This window comes from Ochotona curzoniae, unplaced genomic scaffold (assembly GCF_017591425.1).
Source record: "Ochotona curzoniae isolate NIBS_2020 unplaced genomic scaffold, NIBS_Ocur_1.0 contig_2210, whole genome shotgun sequence".
In the NCBI taxonomy this organism is placed as follows: Eukaryota; Metazoa; Chordata; class Mammalia; order Lagomorpha; family Ochotonidae; genus Ochotona; species Ochotona curzoniae.
The window spans coordinates 33,675,526-33,703,262 of record NW_024465369.1 but is presented as its reverse complement, the minus strand read 5'-3'; the positions used below and the strand labels follow the sequence as shown (position 1 = coordinate 33,703,262).

Below are 27,737 nucleotides of genomic sequence, written 5' to 3'. Positions count from 1 at the left end.
TAAGACACCACCTCTTGGAACACCTGCACACAGTACCAAAATGCTTGGGTTTTGGCTCCTGCTCTGCTCCTGCCTCCAGCGTCCTTAATGTCCACCTCGAGAGGTAGCAGTTGATGGCTAAACTGGCTGATCCATCCCACCCATGTGGGAGAACCAGACTGAATTCCTGGCTTTAGCCATGCTCAACCCTGGCAGCTGTGCAATTTGGGGAGTGAGCCAACACACAGGTAATACTGTTTTTTCTCCATTTCAAATAGTTTTTAAATTTTTTTCTTCTGTGAGCAAAAAAGTTACCTAACAATCATACCCCACATCAGAGAGATTAGCTAGGTGCAGTTCTCCGCTTCACTTGCAATGCAGCTTCTCAGAGGCTGCAATGATGGGTCAGATAACTAAGCTCCTGGAACCTTATGGGAAATTTGGATTGAACTCCCAGCTGCTGGTTCTGGCGCTGGCCCTAGCCCAGCTCTGTGGACACCTGGGGAATAAGCCAGCAGATGGGAGCTCTCCATCTCTACTTCTGTCTCTTTAATAAAACTTGGGGGGGAAAAAGGAAAAGCTAAAATGCTATTCATAAAGAACACAACTAAATTATATATATGTGTGTATAATATAGATTCACACAGAAATATACAGTCTATCAGTTTCCACAATCCATGAAAAAACTGATGAGTCCTCTTCTGCCAAAACAACTCTAACTTGGCAATTACAACTAATCTCTGGGGAGAAGAAAACATCAGGCTTACCATTTAGTTCTTCAAGCTCTAGTTCAGGAGAGTTAATATAATATAAATCACACAGACGCCTAGCATTTTCATAGCCATCTAGTTTGAATCAAAATGAAAAGAAGGCATTAAATAGATTTATTTCTCTTTCATGCATTAAGATATCAACAGTATTAATACACGAAAAATTTAAACTCTACCAAAGAAAACATATATATCAATTTTACTTTTGGAAAGGTCTTTCTAAGTGTAATATAATATAGCCAAATAATCATAAAGGAAGAATCACATATAACTATTTAAAAAAACCTTTTAAAGATCCCTATGGAAAAATATAAACAAAATATAATTAAATATGCAAAAAATCAGCTGCAGAAAGCTTAGGACATTTATTCCAAAGAGTTAGAGAGGAAAGGACAGAGAGGGAGAAATCTTCCATCTGCCTGTTTACTCCCCAGATGGTCCCAATAGCCAGGGCTAGGCTAGGTCAAAGCCAGAAGTTTTATCCATGTCTCCCACTTGGGTGACAGGGGCCCAAATATGTGGTTTACTCTCCCCTGCTTATCCCAGGCCATAAGCAGGGAGCTGGTCAGAAGCAAGGGCCACTGGCACACAAACCAGAGTTCATATGGAATGCCAGAACCACAGGTAGCAGCTTTACACGCTCAACCACAATGCTTGCCCTAGAAAGGTATTCTAATCCACTGTTTGATATCTCTTTGGAAGTATCAGAAATTAAAGTATTTCAATTTCTTTTAAAAATCTGCATTTATTTATGTGCTTGAGAGGCTAAGGATAGAAACAGAGCTCCCATGTACTGGTTCACTTGCATGTGTGGTTCTTAATTAGTGTCATCACAGATCAAGGGAATCAACGTGGCTTTAGAATGTCACCCAGCAATTCCAAATTGTCAGGCCAAACATCTACTCCTGGATATTCTCAATTACAGAAAACTTGTCTTCCGGGGCGTCTCATGCCTGGATCCCAGACCACACCCACCACGTGCACGTGGTAAGCTGTCCCCAGGTAGCCAGTGCGCCATTTGGTGTCAGGCTCTGCCTGCTGGCCACCCAGCCGGGGAGCTCTGAGGTTTTGGTGCTTTGAGTCGCTGCTTAATTAGCTCCAGGTTGAACCCATTGTGCTTCTAGGACCTGAAACATTCGTAAAGATTCCCACTGGCAGTAACTCTTCCTTTGTAAAACTTGTAATCACTGAACAATGCCGACCACCAAATACCAGTCCATGCAAAAGCTATGGCTTGGGGCTTGTCCTGCAAAAGCAGCTCCAACAGCTGGCTAATGTGTCAACTGGTAACGGAACAGAGTAGATCAGGCACGACTGAGCAAACCTTAGCCCACAAGCAAAACTAGAAACCAGGAGGGAGCACAGGTCATGCCGAGCTAGGCTCTTGCACCTAGTGGTCCACATGAGCCAGGGACGCTAAGCCACAGTGTCTAAGGCAGAGATCAGGACAGGTGAGGGGCTGTGCCAAGCTGAGTCAGAGCAACCACTGGCATGCGAGTGAACTATGGCTGGGAACAGGCCTGGTAGAGGAGCTAAGGGGATAACCCAAGCTGGGTTGACATTCCTGCCAAGGGGCGTGTGACCTGGAATGGGGGCTGCGTTCTGATTTGGAAACAGTTGTAGTCTCCCTTGGCACAAGTGTGGACTGGGATTGGATGCACCAAACCGGGCCAGACCCCAACACCCCCTGGTGTCCTGGAGGACCAGGGCAGATGTGCGATGGACTAGGCAAGGTCTCAAACCCCTACTGAGCCATGTGTGAGCCATATGTGGGTATGGACAAACCATGGCTGGGCTGAAACATCCAACAGCAAGAACCAGATTGGGTTGAAGGCCAGTCAGGAAAAGCCACAGTTCCTGCTATGACAGGAGGTGGACTGAGTAGGGCTGGCCTATGGACCCACTGGTAAGCATGAAACCTGGCATTGGGAGAGGTTCTGATGGAGGAGCCTGGGCAACTTCTCTGGCAGGACACAGACCCGGCAGGTAAGCGCAAGAAACATGATAGGAAACAGCCCAGAAGAGGCCATGGAAAGTTACCCACTGGCATACAATTGGCAGGGGTTGGGGGAAGACCAGGCTGAATCTGTCCACATCATCCACTGGCAAATCCAAGCACCAGTGTGGGTCGAGCCAGGTTCGGTCACAACAATGACTAGTGCACAATAAGGAATGCCAAGGTGAGGTTGCCTGTACCAGAAGGGACCGCAGCGCCCAACCAGCGCAAGAACAAGGAAGGGAGGGGGCAGAGGGAGCAGGGGAATAAGGGAGGGTTCCTTTGCTGGACAGCTACTCCCGCAGGAGAGCTTGGGCTGGGAAGGGGGCAGACCAGACTAGGCAAGGCTACCACACCTGTGTGCCTCATGTGTCCTGGATCAGGGAAAAGCCGGGCTGGGCGGATTATTCCTACTGGTGTAAACAAAATTAGAGTGGGCGAGGGTTGTTTGGGCTTAGCCACAGCATCAGCTGGAATCTCGGAGTTGGAGAGGCCTGGATGGGAAATAGTGGGCTCATCCCTCTTGGGTTACCACTTCCACAGGAGAACATAAAACTAAGACAGCAGCTGGGGTGGAATGGGGTGTGGGACAGACTGGATTACTGCTACAAATACTGGCAATCCAGGGTAGGGGGCGGGCCTGGTGGGGGTTACTGAGGGTCACTCCAATTAGGCTGCAGCTCCCACTGGTTTATGTGAGGGCCAAGTATGTACTGGGCAGAACCAGGCTGGACTGCAACACCCATTGGTTCCAGTGAAAGTCGGGAGTGAAAACAGAACCAACCCAGCAATTACAACCACCACCTGATTGGTGCGATGGACTGTGCCGGGCCCTGTACTTGCTAGTACATACAAGAAGTTTCTTTGAAGATCTTCCTAATCTAAATGCTGGACTCAGAACCCTAACCAAGAAAAGAGAGAAGACAGACCAGGTCAATCAACCATCTCAGCTATGATGGACTATGTCAATCAGTGGATTTTTCAAAGACCTCATAGTGCTTGGAGTGGCAAGATTGGCAGCGATTCGTAACTGTTGAAATATCAAAACCACTTGAGCAAGAACCTCAGAGCATGCCCTACATCCGGGACCTGGGGAGGGTGGGAAACTGGGAGGGCCTTCTCCCTTAATACCCCCTTTAAACATGAAGGAAACAATATGGAAAAAATACTAGTCTTAGCCACTTTCCTGTAGCCCTTGAACCTTTTTACCCTAATTAACTACGTAAAGATTGTCAAAAAAAAAAAAAATGAAAACTTGTCTTCTAAAATACTAGCAAAAACCACTACACATCTAAGGATGTTCTCTGCAGTACTGCTGACAATAGAAAAAAAACCCTAAAAACAGCCTGATTGTGACTCAAGAAGAGGATGGATCATATTGGTATACTTCATATAGCTATGGAAAACTTGAGGTGGGGATGGGTGTTGGACTTAGCTGTTCAAACACCAGTTAGGATGCCAGTACCATCCCACTTCAGTGTATCTGAGTTTGATTCCCCCTAACTCCAGTTTCTGATAATACGGACCCTAGAAGGCAGCAGGTGATGGCTCAAGTGCTGGGTCCCTGCCACCCACACAGGAGGTCTGGATTGACCCCTCCTGGATGCTAGATTCCACTCCCACCACAGTGCAGGCATTTGGAAGTGAGCTGGGGTATGACAGGGAATTCCCTCTGCCTCTTGGATAGATGAAGTAAATGCTCCCTGGGTGGACCCACATGTAAAACATGGTGTCTATAAAATTGCAGAAAAACATACAATATGCAATTTTCAAAAGGCAAAATAAGATCAACAATTCTGCAAGCCAATATGTGTGTGAAGTAGCCAAAAAAAAAAAAAAAAAAAGCTGTGAAAAGATTCAAACTGTTTATGAGTCATTGTTCCCAATAAAAGGAACTTGAAAAGGCTGGGGAGTGGAAGGTCTGAGGCAGGCACTTCGGCACAGGTGGTCAGGTCACCACTTGGGACACCTGCCTTCTACACTGGAATACCTGGGATTGAGTCCCAGCTCAGCTTTTCATCCAGTTTCCTGCTACTGAGCCAAGGGATGGTCCAGTTCTTGGGTTCTTGGGTTCCTACCACCCATGTGAGAACTAAATGGAGTTTATGGCTTCTGGTTTGGGCCCAGTGTGAGCTCTACTTGTTGCAGACATTCTGTGAGTGAACTATCAGGTAGAAGATAACTCTATCTCTCCCCTCCCCTTATCTGTCACTCTGTCTGCCTTTCAAATGAACAAATAAAACTTGGCCCAGCAAGATAGTGTAGTGGTTAAAGTTCTCGCCTTGCACACGGCAGGATTCCATATGGTCACCGGTTCTAGTCCAAGCGGCTCCACTTCTCATCCAGCTCCCTGCCTGGGAGGGCAGATAAGGATGGTCTGGGGCCTTGGGATCATGCACTCATGTGGGAGACCTGGAGGAGCTCCTGGCTCCAGATTGGTTCAGCTCCAGCCATTGCACTCACTTGGGGAGTGAACCATTAGACAGAAGATCTTCCTCTCTGTTTCTCCTCCTCTCTGTGTATCTGCCTTTCCAGTGGAAATAAATAAATCTTTACAAAAAAAAACAACTAAAATGTAAACAAAAAGCATAAATCATAAAAAAAGAAACACTAAAAAAAGCGAGGAGTCGGGGCAAGCATGGTAGCCTAGTGGTTAAAGTCCTCACTTTGAACATGACGGGATCCCACATTAGTGCCGGTTCTAATCATGGCTGCTCCACTTCCCATCCAGTTCCCTGTCTGTGGTCTGGTAAAGCAGTCGAGGATGGCCCAAGACCTTGGGACCATGTACCCATGTGGGAGACCTGGAAGAAGCTCCTGGCTTTGGATTGGCTCAGCACCAACCGTTGTGGCCACTTGGGGAGTCAGCAGATGGAGCATCTTCCTCTCTGTCTTTCCTCTTGTCTCTATATCTGACTTTAAAATAAAAAATAAATAAATCTTTTTTAAAAAAAGGAGGGAGTAGGGATTTGAATGTTTTAAAGTAAGACACATGCCCTTTTTAGTACCCTAAGATTTTTCCCTAGCAAAGAGAACTGTGCTGACAAAATACTCATCCTTTACATAGGGCACAATTAATGTTATGAAGCTATTTTCAAATCCACATATTTGCAGCCAGTGTTGTGGCACAGTGAGTAGAGCCAACACCTACATCACCGGCATCCCATCTGCTCCACTTCCAATCCAGCTCCCTGCTACTGGCCTGGAAAGGCCGCAGAGGATGGTCCCAGTGCATGGGCTCCTGGAAGAATCTCCTGGTTCTGACCCGGACCAGCCCCAGTCATTGCAGCGACCTGGGGAACAAACCAGCAGATGAAAAATCTCTCTCTCCTTTATCTAACACTGCCTCTCAAATAAATAAAAATTACAAAAAAATATAAAAGCAAAAAGCTTTTGTTCCTAACATTTTCTATCACATTACAAATGGTAGTTGTCTTAACAGCAAGAAACACACTCAACAGCTTGGAGCTTTGTATATATTTTGACAGGAGAAATGTGCTTACCTTTAATAACTTCAACTACATTGCAGTTTGGATTTATGCTTCCGATGTGTTTTCGATGAGATGGACTTCCTTTCCCACCAAACAATAAAGCTAACAAAAGTAAAAACAGAAAACAAAGTTTTCTGTTTTAAGTTAAAATGACCTTTACTAGATTTGAATGCTATTTCTCAAAAGAATACAGAGAAATGGAACAAATACTTTTTGCTTCATAAACAGTATTTTACATCCAATAAAATGTAATCTCCATTATCTGGCAGTTCCTTACTTTTTCTAACAAGCAAAAGAGTGAAATAAATGTTCTCTTGAAAGGGAAGTTTTCTACCAGCACATTTTAGGTAGCTTCTTCTCTCGACTTCCGGACACTTACAGTGCTGATTGAGCAACATTCTAATTGAAATGCGACTCATGTAGAATCGATCCAAGAAGTACTGAACATTCTGGCTGGTGACAGGATCCACCCCGAAGCTCTCCTTGTATTCAACCACTCCCTGTGCCATTGTGGGAATTACATCATTGTGGCGGTTCCTGATTCGGATCACAGTATCTGTAAAGCTAAGCAAACCCATGTCAAAACAGCCAATGTTTATAAGGGAATACTTGAGTATAAGCTGAAGCAACTGTACCTGGCAAGAAATCCCAAACTCAGTAAGGCAGAACCAGTGTGCTTTCCATGGTGCTGGGTTCATGAGCCCTGGGGGCGGGGGATCCGGTGGGATTCAGGTGACCTGACCCTTCTGGTCTCTTGGCCTGCCTGAGCAGTAGATGCTGGGTTCATGAGTCTGGGGGCAGGGTTTGGATGATCTGGCCTGGGTCCTGAGGCACACATGCTAGGTGGGTGCTGGGTTCATGAGCCCTCTGCGGAGGGGATCTGGCAGGGCTTAGGCACCTGGTCCTGGTCCTTGGACCTGCCTGAGAGTGAAACAGGCATAGCATAGACCCAGACCCTGATGCACATAGAGAATTTGACAGCCCATTTGGAACCATAGCAGAGGAAGGAGAACAGAGCAAACTGGACAACTATCCCAGCAAACGATGACAGCATAAATCTGGGTGAATGGAGACTTGAGGTCAACTATGGCAGCCAATGGACACTGGGAGGGTTGCCTCACCCTTGGATCTGTGAAATCGATGGCATTTCAGAACTATCCAAACCACTGGTCAGAATCTTGAGAACATGCTCTACGGCGAGATCCTGGATTGATATTGGGTGGCGGTCACCCCTCCCTGGGTACTGGAACATTTGGGAGACTGAATGTGGCTTCCCCCAGAAAGAAGAGAATCTGGAAAACGATGGTTTCACTCACTTTTCCCTATAACCCTCTATCCTTCTCACCCAAATAAAGAAGCTCGAAGTCCTCATCACAAAAACACAAAACCAATTTCCAAACATGTTCATCATACTTTACACTCCCCTCCAAAGTTTTGAGTATAATTAACTTATCTCTATGTTCTTAGTGATATACATTCCTAGTTAGTCATTCATTATCTTCAAAGTCAAGTTGTTAAACCAAAATACTAACAAAATGACTCATCAAAAACAAAAACAACTCTGCTTATCTCTTCTGAACAAAAGCAGGGGCTGATGTGTGGGGAGCAGATTAAAACTAGCTTGAGTCCCTGGCTACTTCATTTGGGTCTAGCTACCTGCTAACATGTCTGTGAAAGCACAAGACAGCCAGAGTGTCTGAGCTCCTATTAACCACATGGGAGACCCGGATAGAGTTCCAGGCTCCTGGTTTGGGCCTGGGCCAACACTGGCTGTTGTGGTCAACTGGGCAGTGAATCAGTGGACGGAAATCCTTTCTAACTCTGCCCTTCACGTAAATAAGTAAATAAATGTTTAAAACAAATTATTCTGCTTGACTGCCATTTTCTAGATTTGGTTCATGGTTGTTTTCAGGTATTAATGTTTACTTTTTCAGAAAGATCTATTTGTTTGTTTGGAAGGCAGACTGACAGAAATCTTCCATGAGGGCCAGGCTGAAACTGGGAGCCAAGCACTCCACCTGGGTTTCTTAAGAAATAAGGGTAGCAGGCCCCAAGTACTTGGGCCACCTTTGGCTACTTTCCCAGGCGCACTAGCAGGGATTGGGAGCAGAGCACCTGGGACTTACACAGCATTCCAATGAGGTATCGGCATATGGGCCTGGCAGCATGGCCTAGCAGCTAAAGTCCTCACCTTGAATGCCCCGGGATCCCATATGGGCACCGATTCTAAACCCGGCAGCTCTAGTTCCCATCCAGCTCCCTGCTTGTGGCCTTGGAAAGCAGCTGAGGATGGCCCAATGCTTTGGGACCCTGCACCCGTGTGGGAGACCTGGAGGAGGTTCCTGGCTCCTGGCTTCAGATCGGCATGGCACCAACTGTTGTGCTCACTTGGGGAGTGAATCATCGGACGGAAGATCTTCCTCTCTATCTCTCCTCCTTTCTGTATATCTGACTTTGTAATAAAAATAAAAATAAATCTTAAAAAAAAAAGAAAGATCAGCGTATGTAGAGGTTTGACTTGCTGTATAATAATTTAGCAGCTCTTCTGTTTACTTTATTTGAAAGGCAGAGGGACAGGAAAACAAGATCTTTTACCAAGTTTTTCACTCCCTAAATGGTCACAACTGCAAGAGCTGAGTCAAGTCAAAGCCAGGAATCTAGAATTCTGCACACTGTGGCAGGCAGCAGGTAATGGCTCATAACCTGGGTCCCTGCCGCCTACATGGAGACACAGACACTCAGCTTCTGACTCCCAGCTTTTCTCTGGGCCAGTCTCAGATGTTTAGGGTGTTTGGCAAAAGAACCAACAGATGGCACACAGTTTCTGATGCTAGCTCCATCTCAACCTCTTTCAAATACAATGAAAATGAATTTTTATAAAGATCTATTCATTTGTAAGCAAGAGTATTTTCACTGAGGGGAAGAGAGAAGGATATAGACCTTCTATCAACTGGTTCACTCCGCAAATGACTGCGGCAATTGGAGCTGGGCTGGTCTGAAGCCAGGAGTCTCTGGGGTCTCCCACGTGAGTGCAGGGGTCCAAGCACTTAGGCTATGCTTTGCTGTTTTCCCAGGATATTATCAGGACACTGGATCAGATACAGAGCAACAGCGATCTGAACAAGCAGGCAGTGGCATTACCCACCATGCAACAGTGCTGGCCCCAATAAGCATTGCCATTTCTGTTAAAGACAGTCTAAAGACAAGAGGTAGTCTTCATAGGTTCAACAACATTTACTGGAATAAGCAACGGAGGTGAATACTTCGGTTTATCAGTTTGGGAAAGCTGATTACTAAACTGTTCATGTTACTAATATTATGTTACAAACCACAGATCTTAAAACTCATGACATGAAGTCATATTTTGATAGTTCTTTGGCATTTCAAAATGTTTAACAGAGAAGATGTTGGAGGACAGAAAAATTAAACTGCTCACATCCGCTAGCAAAAAGCTGGTTAGACACCCAGCTGCTCAGCTTTCAATCCGACTTCCTGCTAATGCATCCTGAGGTGCAGCAGAAGATGACTCAAGTACTTGGGTCCCTGCCACTCACGCGGGAGACCTGGAAGGAGGTCCACGCTCCTAGCTTTGACCCAGCCAAGCTCTGGCTGTTGCAGGTATTTGCGGAGTAAACCAACTGAGCTTACCTGCATTCACTTGTTCTATTACCAGACCCTTCAAGTAAGTATAAGTTAAATGCACATACTCTCCAAGCAACACAGAGACCACATCTAGATTTCCATTCATCATCACATTAAACAGCACAAAGATGAACAGGAGGCACTGCTCAATCCAATTTATAAACTATCTGTCTTGTGATACGAGTACACACAATCTCTCTCATCCAAAACGCTCTCACAACCACAAGTTGTGCTTCAAATGCTTTTGAATTTTGAAATATCTGCACAGCTGAACATTCCCAAACCACAAACCCATACTGCTTCAAAGCCCGGAACTTTCTGAATGTTTGTAACCACCACACAGGCAGTGGATTCTGCTTTATTGGGGGAGCATTTCAGGTTTTGGATCAGGGATCTCAACCTGTACCACTGTACATTCTAAATAGCGGTAACGTAAAAGCTTATCATGTTCCCTAAGGTGACCCAACAGAAGGTCTAAGGCTCATATACTCACATTTTTTAATGTGATGTTTAAAATTGTGTTCAGGATATGCTCAATAGAGCACACTTACTCATAAATGGCTTTCGCATCCTCAGCGCTTTTGTCCTTAAACTCAAGAAGCTCCTGAAGGCTCTGGATGTACCTAAAATGCAAACCAAGAGCCCATGTTCTCACTTACATTCTGAAAATTCAATACTGTGAAATTTAGCTCAAGTTACTTTAACCACCTTTAAATTTGCAATACTGTTACATTATATAATCATGTTTGAAGTTACAGCTTTTATACTCACTCACACTTGAGCAAAGCACTGGTCATAAAGTAGTAGAATATGCAAATTTTGCCCTTGAAGCTTAAGCTACATTTAATACAAGAATTTCAAGATTTTCTATTCCTTCTTAAGTTCTATATCCCTAAACAGATTTTAATTTTTTAAATCCCACTGTATATTATAGTATAAATACTGACGAATCACGAGACTTCCCATGTCACCAATCTATAGATGACGTGTAGTCAATAAAATGAGGCCAGCCTATCTTAATGTCTGTGCTTTAAAATCTTGAGATGACTATGGCCAGGCAACAAATATTTGTTGAAAGTCTACAATCTACCACACAGTTCTTTCAAACAGCAATGAATAAAAACACAAAAGTGATGAAAATGTAAGTTTTTATTCTACCTAATGATTCAAGGCAGCAAAGTGCCTGTTTGAGAATAACCAAGAGGAGGAGGGTCATGTGATTTTCAAGTCATGTAAACAAGTACCAAGACAATGCAGGGTCAGAGCTTAGGTTACTTCAGGACCATCTGAGTGCATCTTCCAACAGGGTGACATCGCTCGGCTTATCTGAAAGCTCGCTATCTAAAACTGTGCCCACTTAGCAGGAATCAGGGCAACAAACATGCCGACAGTCTGTAAATCCACTGCTTGGTCTGGAAAGCTATTCCTGACCAGCTGTGTTCCTCCCTGCATTTCAACTCAAGTGTCAGACAGCTACTGGGCACTTTAACCCTTAATTTCCACATCCTTGCCAAGAAATACTATGCTTGCCTTCCAACAGACATGTGAGTACCTGTAATATGTGAGGCACAGATCATTCAGAAGCCAAGACTTATCATTTTTGTGAAGAATTTAAAAAAAAAAAACAGGGAGGAGTTTCCTTGAAAATTTTTACTTACACTGTCAAATCAATTTTTTTCACTTAAACTACCTCTACAACTTGGCCTAGAGAGCATCTTACCATACACAGAATAGCCACACAGCCTTTGCCCATACTTAAAACTGACATTAGACCACCTTCTCACACAAACTTTAATGTGGAAAGGAAAACTAGATCTCCACAAAACTGTAATTGGGAAATGTCTTGCAGCCATATTTTTTCACTGTATGATATTAACTCTGGCTATCTCTCTTTTTTTGCTTGTTTTCTGTCTGAAATGCAGAGTGCTTCCAAGAACTACACTTTTAAATGAATGCTGTGAACAGTGAAGGCTGCATATTGGTCACCAGGTGAGTTTATACTGTTAAGACTCCGTAGTGCTGCTTTTGGGAGGAAAATCAGTTTATGATTCAGAAATTTCTGTCTTAAAATGGGAAAACAGACACTTTAACTGTTGTGCTCTATAGAAAGATTTACTTCAATAAAGTAAATTCAGTTTACAAAAAAGATATTTGCCTTCATATATTTCATCATTCTGACCACAGCAAGGTTTAGCACACCTCATATGCAAAATGGAATGGAAGCATTTTCCCCATGCAGGGTGGTTAAAGAGATTGTACATGCCCAGCTATTTACACATGGTAGGCACTTCTCTTTACCCCTGCAGGTTCAGTAACACAAATCATGGAGCTCTCATCTCGGCTTCTGCACAGTTCCAGCTGGCTTTCTGATGACCAAAAAGTGATGACTTCAGGATTCAGAAGACAAATTCAGATTTGACAAAAGAATGGAAGACAAGCACCGTTTTAAATGTCACTGAAGAGTAAGAACGCATTTAGTTCAACATTGAGTAAAACTCACAGCTCCACAGAAATTATGACCACAGCATGGGAACCTTACCAGCTTTGCACCAACTGAACAGATGGTGTCCTGAGAAGGTTATCGGGAAGCAGACTTATTTCTTTCATGATGTTTGCCAATCTGACAGGCAACTCCTGCCGCAGAAACATAAATGAGGTCTTTTCGCAAGCGTTCACCGATCCTGGAACCCAAGGCCATGGGGAGAGCAGTAAGTAAACGCTTTAAGGTGGAGGTGTGGCAACAGCAAAAAACACAGGAATTGTCTGAGAAGGCAGTATGACCACACACAAACACACACACCGCGGGGGGGGGGGGGGTGTTGGGACGGGACCAGCAGGGGGTGATGCTGGGGGGGGGGGGGGGTTGGGACGGGACCAGCAGGGGGTGATGCTGCTGTCTGAGGCAGGAGTGGAGAAGAACCCAGTGTCGGGGTTCTCAGAAGGACTCCCCCACTCCCGACAATCCTCACTGGGATGAGCTAAGAGCATGCTAGAGCTGAAACTGGTGGGGCACATCTGAGCCAGGCTCAGAAGCCTGCCCTCCACACCCTGGGACAGCTAGCATTTAGAAAAGCTGACTCCTAACTTTGTTTTTTTTTTTTTTTTTGGAAAGGCGGATATACAGAGAGGAGAGACAGAGAGGAAGATCTTCCGTCCGATGATTCACTCCCCAAGTGAGCGCAACAGCTGATGCTATGCCGATCCAGAGCCAGGAGCCTCTTCCGGGTCTCCCACACGGGTGCAGGGTCCCAAGGCTTTGGGCCGTCCTCGACTGCTTTCCCGGGCCACAGGGAGGGAGCTGGAAGGGAAGCGGGGCTGCCGGGACTAGAACCGGCACCCATATGGGATCCCGGTGTGCAAGGCGAGGACCTTAACCACTGTGCCACCGCGCCGGGCCCGACTCCTAACTCTTTATCCAGGGTGAGCACCTAGCCAGGAAAACTGGGAAACATTCCAAGTACAAAAGAAGATGGAATCCGTGAAAGATCACGACCACCGATCACTACCAGCAACAAGAGAGCCCAGGAGGGCTTCCGGGTGGTGGAAAATCACCAACATCTGCACAGCAATCATCCGCAAGGCCCTACACATCTCTCTGATTCCTCAGTCACCTGCCCCTTTCTACCTTAGCATCCTGACAGGGAAGCAAAAAAGTGAACAGAATCCTCCTTTAGCAAACAGTTCCACAAAGTTTAAAGCTACACTAACCAGGATGATGTTTAACCAGGCAGTTGAAACAACAGTAACCCAGATCAGAGGGTTGAGCTCCCCCGCTGGCCAGGATGGGGTGGGGGTGGGGGGGTGGTGACAGTCCAGCTAAGGTTGGTTCCTGCTGTTCATGTGGGAGACTTGGATTGAGTTGCCCACTCCCTGCCCCAGCCTGACCCAGTCCTGGCACCTGCAGGAATGAACCAGTGGATGGGAGCCCGTCTGTGCATGACTGTGTACGTGTGTCTTCCATCCGATGATTCACTCCCCAAGTGAGCACAACGGCTGGTGCTGTACTGATCCAGAGCCAGGAGCCAGGAACCTCCTCCAGGTCTCCCATGCAGGTGCAGGGTCCCAAAGCATTGGGCCATCCTCAACTGCTTTCCCAGGCCACAAGCAGGGAGCTGGATGGGAAGCGGGGCTGCCGGGATTAGAACCGGCACCCATATGAGATCCCGGGGCGTTCAAGGTGAGGACTTTAGCTGCTAGGTCACCGCGCTGGGTCCCCCCAAAAGTATTTTAACTTAAAAAAAATTTTAAACTGAAGATTAGATTATTTCAGTGACATTTTGAGTTCAGTGACAATCTTATGGTTTTAGCAGGGACAATCTTTGCAAAACTCAGAATGTCAGCACTGGGAATTATGGCTTTAAAGGAAAACATGTCCTTGTGAAAGAATGTTGTGAGCAAGGTCAAATTCACCCCCTTTCATCACTCTAGAAAAACAAAAAAGGAGGGCTTGGAGCCAAAAGCGAATTTGCTACTGCAAACCAGTTTTCAGATAAAGTTGCCAGAGATGTCGGTATCTACTTGGGTCCACAGGCGATGCTGGTCACCTGGTGGCACTCACAATGTAGATAACTTCTGCTACTCAAATTTTATGGTTAAACGCCTGACTCGCAGTTCCTTCTGCCATCTGTTACACCGTCTCCCAGGGAATGCCAGGTGCATGTGGTCAACTCCACAGCACCTGCTACCGACGTTACATGACGTGCCTGTCGGTGGCAAGAAAAACCTTCCAACAAACAGTAGGCCGGTTCGAACCCGCTTTGCCTGTCATCACGCCAATTCTTTGCAACCATGCCATGCCAAACTGCACGTTTCTCATCACCCTGCGGAATCCGCCCCAAAGCCAGCGTACCCTGGCACACGTGCAGCGCGAAAGGCGGAGCGTCGTGCCGCCCGCGGTCCACCGCAAATTTGTTTTTAAGCAGACAGTACAAAATCCCAAGCCCCGGTTACCGGGGGTCGTGAGCGCGGCCACCCGCGAGGGAGAGAGGAAGCACCGAGGGCGCTGAGGAGAAGGAAGACGTTACAGACAAGACGGTGCTCCGAAGCCGCCCCGGCAGCCACAGCGCCCAGCCCGGAGCGAGCAACAAAGGCCCGAGGGCTCGGGCCGCACTCACCGAAGTCCAGGAACTGCTTCATGGAGAGCGGCGACGGCGAGAAGCGCGCGTAGAAGTCCACTTGGCCCGGAACGCCGCGCTCCGCCGCCGGACCCGAACCGGAGTCTGAGGCGAAGCTGCGACGGTCGCGGGGGCCGGCGGCGCGCAGCCCCGGGCCGGCCACGGCGGCTCCGCGCAGCAGCCGCGCCAGCTTCATGGCCTAGCCCCGCCGGAGGAGCCGGAGCCCCGGCGCCAGCCCGCCGCTCCGCGTCTCGGCCGGCCGCTACGTGAGGGACGTGGCCGGGCCGCCGGGGGCGGGGAGCGGCTGTCACCGCCGCGGCCGCCGCCGCCCCCCGCGCCGCTGGGCGGGGACCGAGCTGGAGCCGGCGCGCCTGCGCCTGCGCCTCGGCCCAGGCCTCGCCCCCTTCCCGCGAGGCGCGCCGGGTCGGGCGGCCGGAAGGGCTGAGGCGAGGCCCGCGGCCGGCGGCGGTTGCTTCTCTGGTGTCTGTCTCGTGCGGCCCGCGGGGCGGTGCGCCCAGTGGTCCAGCCCTTTTGTTAAACCACCCCGTCCTTCTTCCTCTCCCTTCACGGCCTCGTGCCAAAGGCTGGGGCGGGGGAGGGGCCCACGGCAGGGTCCTTCAGCGAGCGAGTTCTCCAAAATCCTACACTTTACAGGGGAAGAACCTGCTCGACCGCTGGGCACCGCGATGGGACGCGGATAGGAGTCCGCGTGCAATCTCAGCAACTGCGGGGCCAGGGACAAAGGTGGCAGCCTAGTGGGAGGCATTCTCTAAGGCCATTCTGGGCCGGTCGGCAGCAGCGTACTTACAGCCGCCCTCCACCTCCCATCGCCCTCAGGGTCGCAAGTGGCCTGCTGCACCTACACAGAGCGACAAAGGCTGCAGTTAATACTGAAAACATTTATGGTCTCTGCGCCCCTGCTTCCCCGTGTCCACCGCAGTGCTGAAGTGCTTCAGATGCAGCATCAAAAATATATTTACCCTGTGCTTTATCAATGGAATCAATTTATATATACAGGTTGACTTTTCCAAAATTCTTGTATTTCTCGTTTCAGATTTGTTTGGGTAGTATAATTTGAGGATGAGATCAATGACAATCCATTTGTGTTCCATCTCCGCCTTCTACACATAGCCTATGGGTAGTGTTTTGATCTTAGGCAGCTGGTTCAGGGTCCTGAGCTTGGAAGCCATGCCTCCCCAATCCAGGAGATGCTTTCTGGTCACCTATGAGTCAAAGGATGCTTACCTAACCTCAACTGAGAGGAAGTAGTACTGTGTTGTAACCATTCCCCTCTCAAGCCCCTATAAAGGCCCATGATAGGGAGCGGCTCGCTTTCCTGGTCATGTGCTTCGGGTGCTCTTATAGCTTCCCACAGACTTGGCTTCCGGTGGACAGACTATGAGGACAGGAAGCCCTTGAACATGGCCTCTGTCTGTATTCCTCACCTCTGTTCACGGCTTCGGTAGGTCAGGAAAGATGCAAATGCTAAGATGTTTTGTGTTTCTATTTGTGTCCTTTCAAGAGTTCCAGGAGCCGTGAGGTCTAATGGTAATGGAATGTAAACAGAGAAGCCAGGAAAAGGTGAATGTTTACAGCTTTGGGAGTGTATCCAGGGTGTTCCCTGCACATCTCTTGGGTAATTTATATCACTGGGGAAGCTGGAACAGCTTGAGTTTAACAGATTCCACGGTAATGAACATTTGTTCCTCTCAGGGTTTCCATTCAGACTGGATTGCCACGTTGACTTGTCATTTGTCAATTTCTAAGCAGGCCTGGCCATCACCACAGTTGGTTAATAAAGACTCCTTAATATTTCCTAGACTTGCACCACACAATAGTATTTAGTGCATCTGCGGTTTGGTAGATTGTAAGGCTCAAGTTCATGTTCAGAACCAGAAATTCACGCAGAGTAAAGGTCAGCTTAAAACAAGCTTTGTTGGGAGCGCTCCCGGCTGAGGTTCACTGGTCCGGTAGACAGCGGGCCAGGAAATGGGGAATACGATTAGAGGGCTGTAAAGGTGGAGTTTTGGGGGACAAAGAAATGCCCCTTAGATGGTGCTATCGAGTGCTGTGGGTGCCTTTTGACCTTGGTCACTGTTCCACTGCTCTGCTGAGGGGGCTGTATTCTGCAGCTGTGGTTTATCAGCCACCTTTCTCAGCCTGCTCCTGGGCTGCCCCTCACCCACCCAGGCGGGGCCTTACATAGATAATGGACCCAGTTTGGGGCTTGGGAACATTCTGGATTTCTGTTTCAGTTAGTTAACCCTCAGCCGAGACACAGACACACAAACACACAGCCTTCAAAAAGCTGATAGGAAATGGAATTAGACCATTTCATTTCATGTTGCACATTTTTCTTTCTGCCCAAACTTTCAGATGCGCTGTAGCCCTTTCTCTTCAAAGGGTTGTTTGTCTCACACCCACAGAGATTTAGGCACATGAACAAAGAAGAAAGTTTATTCAGCAAAGGAAAACCAAAGCTCCTGGCTGTGTTGGGTAGGGTCCATAAGGGTTGCAAAAAAAAAAAAAAAGGAGAGAGACGGTGTCTAGGAGTTTATGTTTCCAAATGGGGAACTTCCTCTGAGAAGTGAGAGCCAGGATCACCTGCCAGAGCCACTTTTTTGAGGGCATAGTCCTGCTAGCAAGGTGAAACTATGAAGTGTTCCTTGCTAGGTACTGCTTAGAGCTGGAGTAACTGGGTTTGCATAGTAAAATAAAAATAAGTCTTCAAAAATGAGAGTTTGCACTTTTTCCTTACCAGTCTTGGAAGTTTGTGCCTGGTAGAATTAATTGGTTATCCCTGTTACTTGTAACTGACACAGTTGTAAAATAGCTCAAAGTTAACGGAGGAGAATGAGACGCCTGGGGGATGTTTGTTTTAAAAGCATAGTGTTCTACCAAAGCCGGTTTCTGCCTGCACACACCTACCTGCCTTCCTGCTTTCAGGGAAACTGTGATGTAGAGGCCATCCTACCTAGGATATGTTTTAGGGAAAATAGTTTTTATCTGGAGTCAGCCCTTTGATGTTTCCCGGAAAGAGGAGGCAGGTAGACCCTGGGAAGGTTCCTGGAACAGCCTGCAGGAAGCGAGGAGAGGAGTTCACACTGCAGAGTGAGGGCATTGCCAGGGCTCTGATATCACCATCTTTAAGCACTGTGCCACGTGCCCACCCCTAGATTAGTTATTTTAACAGTAATTTGAGCTTGCATCTCTGAGGGACTAGAAGTCCTTTGCTGACATCTGAATTATACATGTTCGGGAGACTAAATATGCCCTTCTCAAACATCAGAAGCCTGTGGTGCCAAGAACAAGTCTCTGAGATTACAAAGACAAAAGGTTTCCAAACCTCCATCACCACCAGGGAAAATAAATAAATAAAAATAATAATAAATGTAAATAAATCTTTTTCATATATTTTTCTTTATTTTCGACATTCTTTATAGTTAATTAGGGCACAAAGGTTCAAGGGCTACAGGAAAGTGGGTGGGACTATTATTTCCACATTTTTTTCCCTATATATGGGGTTTAAGGGGAGGTAAAGGGAGAAGCCCCACCCAGTCTCCCACCCATCCCAGGTCCCTGATGTGGGGCATGCCCCAAGGCTCTTGCTCAAGTGGCTTTGATAGTTCAACAGTTCTGAATTGCTGCCAATCTCGCCATTCCAAGCATGATGAGGTCGCTGAGGAATCCTCTGATTGACACAGTCCATCTTGGAGTCTCTGTTTGCCCTGTTTTTCACTGCCAACATATGGCTGAGGTAGTTGACTGATTTGTTCTGTCCTCTGTCTTTTCATGGTTAAGATTTTGAGTCCGGCAGTTAGATTGGGGAGATCCCCAAAGTCTTTGAGGTGATTCCAGACCAGATTCTTGTGTGTACTTGGCAAGTACAGGGCCTGGCACAGTCCATCACCCTAATCATCTGGTGGTTGCAATTGCTGGGTTGGTTCTGTTTTCACTCCCAACTTTCACTGGAACCAGTGGGTGTTGCAGTCCAGCCTGGTTCTGCCCAGTACCCACTTAACCCTCACATAAACCAGTGGGAGCTGCAACCTAGTCGGAGTGACCCACAATAACCCCCACAGGCCCGCCCTCTACCTTGGTTCCCATGCTTGCCAGTATGTGCAGCAGACTAGTCCAGTCTGTCCCACATCCCATTCAGCTCTCATACATGTCAATGGACATTGAAGCCTAGTTCAACCCAACCAGCCTGACTGTCTAGCCCACACAGATGCTTTTGGGTGCCTTTCTGTCTAGCCACCACGGCCCCTGTCCTAGTTTTTGTGCCCTCCAGTGGGAGTGGTAACCCAAGAGGGAGGAGCCCACTATTTACCTTCCAGGCCATTCCCACTCCTGGATTATGCACTCTCCTGGTGATTCTGCAATGTAACTTGACAGAATTAACCCCCAGTGTCAGCTTCTGCCAGCTGATGCTGCAGCTAAGTCTAACCAACCCTCACCCATTCTAATTTTTGTTTACACCAGTAGGAACAATCAGCCCAGCCTGGCCTCTCCCTGATCTAGTCCACATGAGGCCCACAGGTGTGGTAGCCCTGCCTAGTCTGCCCCCATCCCAGCTCATGCTCTCCAGTGGGAGTAGCCGTCGAGCAGGGTAGCCCCACTACATTCCCTCTGCCAGCTCTGCCCCCTCCCTCCCTTGTTCTCACGTGTGCTGCAGTCAAATAAATCTTTTTTTTTTTTTTAAAGATTTATTTTTATTATTATTTTTTATTGGAAAGGCGGATATACAGAGAGGAGAGACAGAGAGGAAGATCTTCCATCCGATGATTCACTCCCCAAGTGAGCCGCAACGGGCCGATACTATGCCGATCCGAAGCCAGGAGCCTCTTCCGGGTCTCCCACACGGGTGCAGGGTCCCAAAGCTTTGGGCTGTCCTCAACTGCTTTCCCAGGCCACAGGCAGGGAGCTGGAAGGGAAGCGGGGCTGCCGGGATTAGAACCGGCGCCCATATGGGATCCCGGGCGTGCAAGGCGAGGACTTAACCACTTGCGCCACCGCTCCGGGCCCAATAAATCTTTTTAAAATTTTAATTTTTATTGGAAAGTCAGAGATACAGAGAAGATCCTCTGTCTGCTGGATGTCTCCCCAAGTGGCCACAATGGCTGGAGCTGAGCTGATCTGAAGCTGGGAGCTAGGAGCTTCCTCCAGGTCTCCCACGTGGGTACAGGGTCCCAAGGCTTTGAGCTGGCCTTTGCTGCTTTCCCAGGCCACAGGCAGGGAGCTGGATGGGAAGTGGGGCTGCTGGGATTAGAACCAGCGCCCATATGGGATCCTGGCATGTGCAAGGTGAGGACTGTAGCCACTAGGCTACCACACTGGGCCCATATGGGAATTATTTTTCTCCTATACTTTATACTATATACTTATCCTCTGTACTTTGTCATCATCAAAATCCAATTCTTTTTCAGATTATCTTGTGAGTAGAGAAGTTCAAATGTCTAATCTTGCAGTCTCATTTTCTTCCATTTCATTTCTTCAGTGTTAGCTGCTTCTTTCTGTGGTTCATTCTCTGAATAAGTCTTTGTTTAGACATGCTCTGGGCTGACAGGTCCTGAAGATAACAAACAAGTTCCACAGGACTTCTGGAGAAACCAGTTAAGAAACAGTGAGATTGAGTCCTTGCCAAAGGCTAGAAGGAGGAGCAAACTCAGTAGTTAGGTTTGTGATGGTCCCACCCAAAGGAAACTTGAATACCTACTTCTTGAGAAAGGAGACCTCAAACTGTAGTCTCTTACAGCCAGCCTAAAGCTTATTCCCATCTTCTTGTTCAGGTACTAATTTAGATATCACTATCACTATACCAGACCAACCCAGCCTTGCTTCAATGGGTGGGCTTTTGGAATGTGCATATTCTCAGTGGGAAACCCGCAAAGCAGCCTTAAAGAAGTGCCACCTCTGGGGCTCATCGCAGTAGGCTGGTGGTTACAGTCCTCACGTTGCATGTGCCAGGATTCCATATGGGTGCCAGTTCATATCCCAAATGCCCCACTTCCCATCCAGCTCCCTGCTTGTGGCCTGGGAAAGCAGTCAAGGATGACCCAAAGCCTTAGGACCTTGCACTTGCATGGGTGACCAGGAAGACACTCCTGGCTTTGGATTAGCTCAGCTCTGGCTATTGTGGTCAATTAAGGAGTGAATCAATGGATGGAAGATCTGTCTCTCCTTCTCTGTAAATCTTTCCAATAAAAATAATAAATAAAATAATTTTTAAAATGCCACCTCTGTTGTCAAGACAGTGAAAGCAGCACACATCCAGTAAAACAGAAGAACTGGCTGTGCCCATGTCTCTCTTACCTGTATGTTGGAGGAGGTTGGGGGTTTGGAAGTTGGAAGCTGAGGTAGGTACTACAATCAGTGAGTGTGGTCTAGTTCCTAGTTCCTTGACCTTTTGTTAAGAGTGAATTCAGGAGCAAGCTGGAGAATAGCAAATAGTGAACACTTGCCTACTTGAAGAGGCATGGCCCCATTCCTAAACTACGTTCAATAGGTTATTTGTTAACTGGGGAGACCCATTATAATTAGGGGGAGGAATACTCAGTTTTTTTTCTGAGAAGTAAGTGGAGATTTCCTGAAAGCTATTTTTTTGCTCCTTGCATGATCTCATGTTTCCTGCAAAGTGGCTGGCAGGTGTGTCATTGAGCATGCTGATGGATTACAGTGAACCTATGATCAGCTGTCCATCAATCTAGGTCAGCTTTGTATCCCTAAAGTGGTATGAGCTTGGTCCAGGCAGAGGCTCTGTTCATCCTCAGATCAGCAGGAACCAAGCCCACTTGCTGCAGATCTTAAGATTCTAGAAACTGCTGTCTCCAGCTGCCTCTACTGCTTGCTTCCTCTGCCTCTTCACAGGATGGTCTGCATTCCCTGGAAGCCTAAGTTATCAATCCTAGTTCACACACCATTTGTGGATGATGAGGATGCTAAAGCATCAACTACTTAATCTCACCCCAGGGGGCAGGCATTTGGCCTAGCAGTTAAAACAACCATATCCCATGGGAAGTACGCAGATTCCAGTTCTGCCTCTGGCTGCTGCTGTCAGCTTCCTGTGAACACAGATGGCTGGCTTCTGATTCCTGACAGTCTCCTGACCTCTTTCCCGCTAGCTCCTCCTCCTCACCTGTTCAAAAGCAAGGTACTTCCACACCTTGCCCTTTAATAAATTCTCGTAGTTCTTAACCATAGCTGCATTTTCAAAGTTAGTGGATTAAGTCTCCCCTCCCCTCTCTCCCTTTTAAAAATTTATTTCAGTGGCAGAGAGAGATAGAAGCAGACAGAATAAGCATCCATTTGTTGATTCACTCCCCCAAATACCTGCAACAGTGGCCTGGTCCCAGCCTGTGTGGCTGAATCCAAGAACACATTCCAGGTCTTCTCCACAATAATGGCAGGAACTCAACAACTTGAGCCAACTTGCTGCCTCCCAGGGGATGGTGCTAGCAGGAAGCTGGAGTTCCAAGCAAAAGCCAGTGATAGAGACAGACAATCTGCTGTGGGGAAGGGGCATCTTCAACAGAAGCTCAAACGCTGGTCCTAGCCCAGGAGGTTTTCAACAGCACCAAAGCCTGGATCCCATCCTTGGAGATTTCTGAGTGCAGCATCACAAATAAAACCTGCGAAGGTTCATTAAGTGATTCAAACATGTAGACTGGAATAACTACTCCAAATTTTCTGCAAATGGAGCTATTTCCAGGAACAAGGCTGTTTCGTACCTAAGGAAGACCAGGCATTCATATGATATGGCCGTCTAGGAAGTGAACTCAGGCTTGTCAATGCCTGTTTAGAGTATGAGCTTCCTGTAAAAGGCAAGAGGCAGGCTCTCACGTGCAGGTGCATCCCTACAATCTCATTCGGCACCCCCTACAATCTCATTCGGCACCCCCTACACTTTTTTTGGTATCCATTTAGAAAATGATGAAGCCACATTCGCCTGCCAACAACAGGATCTTAACAGAAGGCTCACTTCAAACCATCCACTGGTTATTGAATACTGAACTGGAAGGCTTGGCGATAACAAGAGCAGTACACTCCGATCCTGTTGTCTGAGACTTTTTGAGAGGATGTTCTAGAAGGACTGAACTCTCCTAACAAGTCAGTTTCCTTGACCCTGGGAGAGGCAGCATAACTTAACAGAAGACTCCAGGGCCAGGGCGAAGTGAAGATTGCAGCACTTAAGCCTCCTGATGGCTACAAAGATTGCCCTTACCTCCTTCGTTTTGAGTATAATCATCAGCCATTACCAGGTTAGCTGTGCCCTTTGAGGTACCTGGCTCACCCCTGCTCCAGGCAGGACCAACTTTCCTATTCTGCTTGGCATAATGCTCTTCATTTCTCCTTCATTGGAGCATCCAGCCAGGCATCCTTCTCTGACTGTCCTGCCAGGTGATGTCTTTGGCACCTCTGCAAGCACAGACCTCAGCTCCCACTGCACGGCTCTTCCTTGTTCTAACAGCTGCACAGCAAGCCCTTCAGTCTGCAAACCAGGAATGCGAGGAACAAGCAAGCACATGCTTGTCACTGGTCACAACCAGGAACTACAGGAAGCACGAATGCCAGCAAGCTCCTGTGAAACCCTTCCGCAGGCCATTTCCTTCATCTCCATGAGCCTCACCTTCCCGGTGTCTTGCTTGAGGAGCTGCCTCTCACCACTTCATTCTTCCCAGTTAATCAAACAATTCTTCCAGATTCGTTCTTAGCCTTGAAGATGTACTTACACATGTCTGCAATTCATTCTTCTCCTCCTTTAAAACAGTCTCTCAATTTCATTTGCTTTTTAAGATGTTTGCAGTTAGAAGGCCTCATCTTATTCCTATCTCTTGGTTTGGGATACTTCCCGTATTCTAGAAAGTTCTCAAACACCATGGCATGCCATAAGCCATGGCAATGCATGACCCAGGGTGAGGTTTCTGGCAAGTAAACTATAACCAGTAATATAACCAGTAATACAGAGTTGGCGTTTGCAATGATGTCCTCTGTAACTCCAAAAGGATCCAAGAGTAACCTGATGACACTGTCACTCTCAGGCATTCCTGGATGTCTGACAGGAAAGTGGAGTCCATCCAGGCTGTCATTTATGCCATAGCCCAAGTCAAACTACAGCCACTGATCGACTCTATACATGGTTATGGGGATTGCATGTAATTTAATCCAGCTGTATCCAGACAACTGGGTGAATCTGACAATGTTCATAGTCACTGTCTAAAACATTAAAAAATGCCAGTCACAAATATCTTCAGGACAATGAACCAATAAGGCCAAGACTGAATACGTAATACCCAGTGAAGTGGCAAAATATATCCTAATACATGTAACAGATAAAATCTTTTGGAATAGAGATTTATTCATGCCAGGATGTACTGTATTATCTGGGCACTATCCAAGTACTTTACTTTCTTAAATTTGATAATCTAGTTAGATCGGTTTCATAAAATTGCTTAAGTCTAACCAAAATCTTTTTGTTGAAAAAAAAAAAAAAAACCACTCATGTTCTCTCTGTTGGACTGCGAAACCATTCCTGGTGAGTAATTTAATGACACATGTCACAACCTCACTGCCCGCATATCCAAGTGTGTTCTAAAAAGGAAGCACCTTAGTTATAAGACCTTCTATTTTTCACATCATGGTATCATTGCTAAATAAACTCCTCCCTGCTTGAAAGGCAAAATAAATCAATAAAACAGACAGCTCCCAGTTTGTAGTTATGTGCATATCTTGAATAAATCACCTTTAAGACCATTTTCCCTGGGGATGGCATTGTAGTGCAGCAAGTTAAGCTACCATCTGCAATACCAGTATCCCATATGAACACCATTCAAATCCCATCTATCCTGCTTCCAATCCAGCTCCCTGCTAATGTGCTTAGGAGAGCAGTGGAAGATGGCCTGATTACTTGCGTAAATCACTGCATCCATGTAGCAGGATTTTAACAGTTTGAGGCTCCTAGCTTCAGCTAGGGTTGGAGCCATTTGGGACTGAATTAGCAGATGGAAAGATCTCTCTCTCTATGTAACTCAACTAAGCAAATAAATTTGTTTATTTTTTAAAGGGCATTTTCCTTTTATTTTTAAACTTTTATTTGAGAAGCAGAGACTAAGAGAGAGTAACAGCTCTCATCTGCTTGTTCACTCCCCAGTTGCCCCCAGCAACTGGGATGAGCCTGGCTGAAGCTGGCAGAACCTTAATTACTTGAGGGATTACCACTGCTTCCCAAGTCAGCATCAGCAGGAAGCTAGTCAGGAGTCACAGCCAGAGCCTGGGACTGAACCCAAGTACTCCACTGCGGGGCACAGGGCCTTAACGGGCAGGCTAACCACCTGCCTCCCAAGATCATTTTCTTTCATTTTGAAAGAAAGAGGATTACTTTAAAGACCTGAGTACCAAGTAAACAGCAGAATCACAAGAGGAGGAACAGCCCGGTCTCCAATCCATTTTTGGGGAGCACCAATACCTCTGGACTGATCTGAACTTACACAAGTCACTAAGAATAAATATAAAAAATACTGAAAATGTTAGTTTGGCTTGAGGAAAGAATAGGCAGTTCAGGTTGTCACTGCCAATTTCAGGCTTCATGTCATGTCACTTCTACAGCGCTTGTGCTATTGAGCAATGAACACTTTCATAAAAAACTTTATTTCACACTTTTTATACAAATATCCACAGGTATTTTCTAATCATGAAATAATTTTACAATGCTAGTTAGTATAAAAGTGTATCAAATGCAAACAGACCAGTGACTTGACTTGAGATGACATTTTTTTTTTAACAACTATCAATTTAAACACCATACCTAATATCTTGCTTCTTTGTTGAGGCATCTGCTGCCAACCCCCCACCCCCCATTTCCCTCCCCAGGACATTCATATTTTTATAGTGAAGGTCTGTAAACACTGTCAAAAAAATCATCACCTCCTCAGTAACCTGGAAACCGGCCTGCATTTGGCTCCCAGTTTCCCAAGCATGAGACAAGAGACTTTCAACAATGCTACGACCTGTTTTAGAGAAAATGTTGTAAACAAAATAGCATCTGTAAAGCTATTTTTTGTGGATGGAAATTCCAAGACTACAAGAATAATGTCTTTAGTATCTAAAGGGTGTAAGAGCTCTGGAAAAAAAGAAAATTCCAAAACAACCATGTGCTGCACCCAGGCAACACAACTATCCTTTGATGTCTTAAAAGACGAAGACATTGAAATAACATCCCAACAAATTAGCACCTGTTTGCCCCATATAATTTAACATCTTGAAGCACAATAATTAAAACCTCAGCTTTTTTATCTATTCAATGTATAGAATAATAACTGCCTTCCCCATTGCCCTCTCCCCACCCACCATTTTTACAATCTGAAAACAATTTAAAGTTCTTAGTAAAGGGTTTGAGGCAGATAGGGATAAGGGAGAAGACAAGACAAAAAGATAGAACGTCAACTCACTGATTACAAGGGTCCCCTGACCTTTGGAAACTTAGAAGTGGCGAGGTTCCACTTGGCAAGGGGTCCCACTTGGGCAGCAGTCTCAGTAGTCTTACAATGGATCAGACCCCCCATCGGCACTCATTGTTGCTTTCAAGTCTTAAACTTACAACAAGCACGTGCAGCTGAGAGTACATCCCCAAGAATTCCTGAAAGTCACAGTGTGAATCCAGAAATATCACACTGAGCTCTAAACTAAAAAAATAAACCAAAACCCCCCACCAATATTCATTGTCTGATAAGAATTAGACACTTAATCTTATTTTTTTTAACATTTTGAGGTTGGGCAGGGACGGGGCTGCCAGGAAGCAGATGTTCTTATTGACAGACAAGTTTCAGTTATTAAAACAATTCCCTGGTCCATTTATAAAGAGCTATTATTTTCTTCTCACAGTCAGTAATTGCAGTCCAACCAATGACCTCCTGTGTTCTGGTTCTGATTGCTTCAATCTCCCTGAAGAGTAAAACTGGAGAGTCTTTGGCCTGTTAGTCAGCAACAAAAAGATTTGCAAAAGAAACCAAAAAAAAAAAAAAAAAAAAAACACAACCAAAAACAAAAATAAATACCATACAAATAAGTCTAACTAGCATTCAAGTCTGTGATGCCTATGTGTTTTAGCAAAGAGGGACAGCAGGACAGCTAACCCGGCTAGGACAAGGCAGTATGCAGCAACACCTGTCAAGGTTAGTTCGGCCCCTCTGTCAGGTCAAGTGCTGGCACGTGCCTTTCTCCTGTTAAGCCAACATGATGTTATACCCAAGTGTATCTGGGCAGGCCCCTCCCTGGCACATCTACGTTGGCAGTGCCATAAACCAAGGCAACCTGGAAAGTTAAATTAAGGCAGGTAAAGAAAACTCCATTTCAACAGTCTTAAATTTGGCTGTGCAAAATAGGAGCCTCAAGCTACGTAACAATATCCACAGTTCCAACTGTAGGTTCCCACTTTGAGTCGTGGGGTTGGAAATCAATCTGTGGGCATCCAGTAGGCTTTGGAATCCACTCGAATTTCTGAGTCGGAAGGGAAGGAAAGCGTTTTGGGTAGGGACAATCAGTTTTTTGGTTTTGTTTTGTTTAGTCGCCCTAGGAGTAGCTTTCATTCTCATTCCACTTTGTGATCCACTGTTTCTTTTCAAGGTTATCATTGTATTTTTCATCTTTGATTTCTCGCTCTTCTTTCCGGATCCTCACAGCATGGTATCGGGGGACGCTATCATCGTACCTAGAGCGTTTAAAGAATCCACACTAGAGAAGGGGGAAAGAG

The 27,737-nt window shown here is 46.4% G+C and overlaps 2 protein-coding genes and 1 long non-coding RNA gene across 6 annotated transcripts in view; all 3 read right to left on the bottom strand.

Annotated features, from left to right (window-relative positions):
* The window catches only part of PDK1 (pyruvate dehydrogenase kinase 1), a 31,981-nt gene extending 16,731 nt beyond the window's left edge, over positions 1-15,250 (bottom strand). Inside the window, exons 1-6 of the mRNA XM_040971723.1 lie at positions 14,993-15,250; positions 12,418-12,559; positions 10,430-10,501; positions 6,616-6,800; positions 6,249-6,338; positions 747-824 (exon numbers count right to left, since the gene is read on the bottom strand). Coding sequence (XP_040827657.1) covers positions 747-824; positions 6,249-6,338; positions 6,616-6,800; positions 10,430-10,501; positions 12,418-12,559; positions 14,993-15,188 — 763 coding nt within the window. The 5' untranslated portion in view covers positions 15,189-15,250. The remainder of the gene's footprint in view (positions 1-746; positions 825-6,248; positions 6,339-6,615; positions 6,801-10,429; positions 10,502-12,417; positions 12,560-14,992) is intronic.
* A 5,136-nt stretch (positions 15,251-20,386) lies between these two features.
* Positions 20,387-24,238, bottom strand: LOC121150895. Its single transcript, XR_005883038.1, has 3 exons — positions 22,720-24,238; positions 22,322-22,620; positions 20,387-20,639 (listed from the first exon to the last, which is right to left on the bottom strand). It is a non-coding gene; the product is annotated as an uncharacterized LOC121150895 (long non-coding RNA).
* A 1,382-nt stretch (positions 24,239-25,620) lies between these two features.
* ITGA6 (integrin subunit alpha 6) overlaps positions 25,621-27,737 on the bottom strand; it is a 78,468-nt gene continuing 76,351 nt past the window's right edge. For 3 of the 4 annotated variants that reach the window (XM_040971720.1, XM_040971722.1, XM_040971719.1), the window contains one exon: positions 25,621-27,718. In XM_040971720.1, the coding sequence (XP_040827654.1) occupies positions 27,557-27,718 (162 nt within the window). In that variant the 3' untranslated portion in view covers positions 25,621-27,556. The remainder of the gene's footprint in view (positions 27,719-27,737) is intronic. The other variant, XM_040971721.1, reaches the window with a different exon arrangement.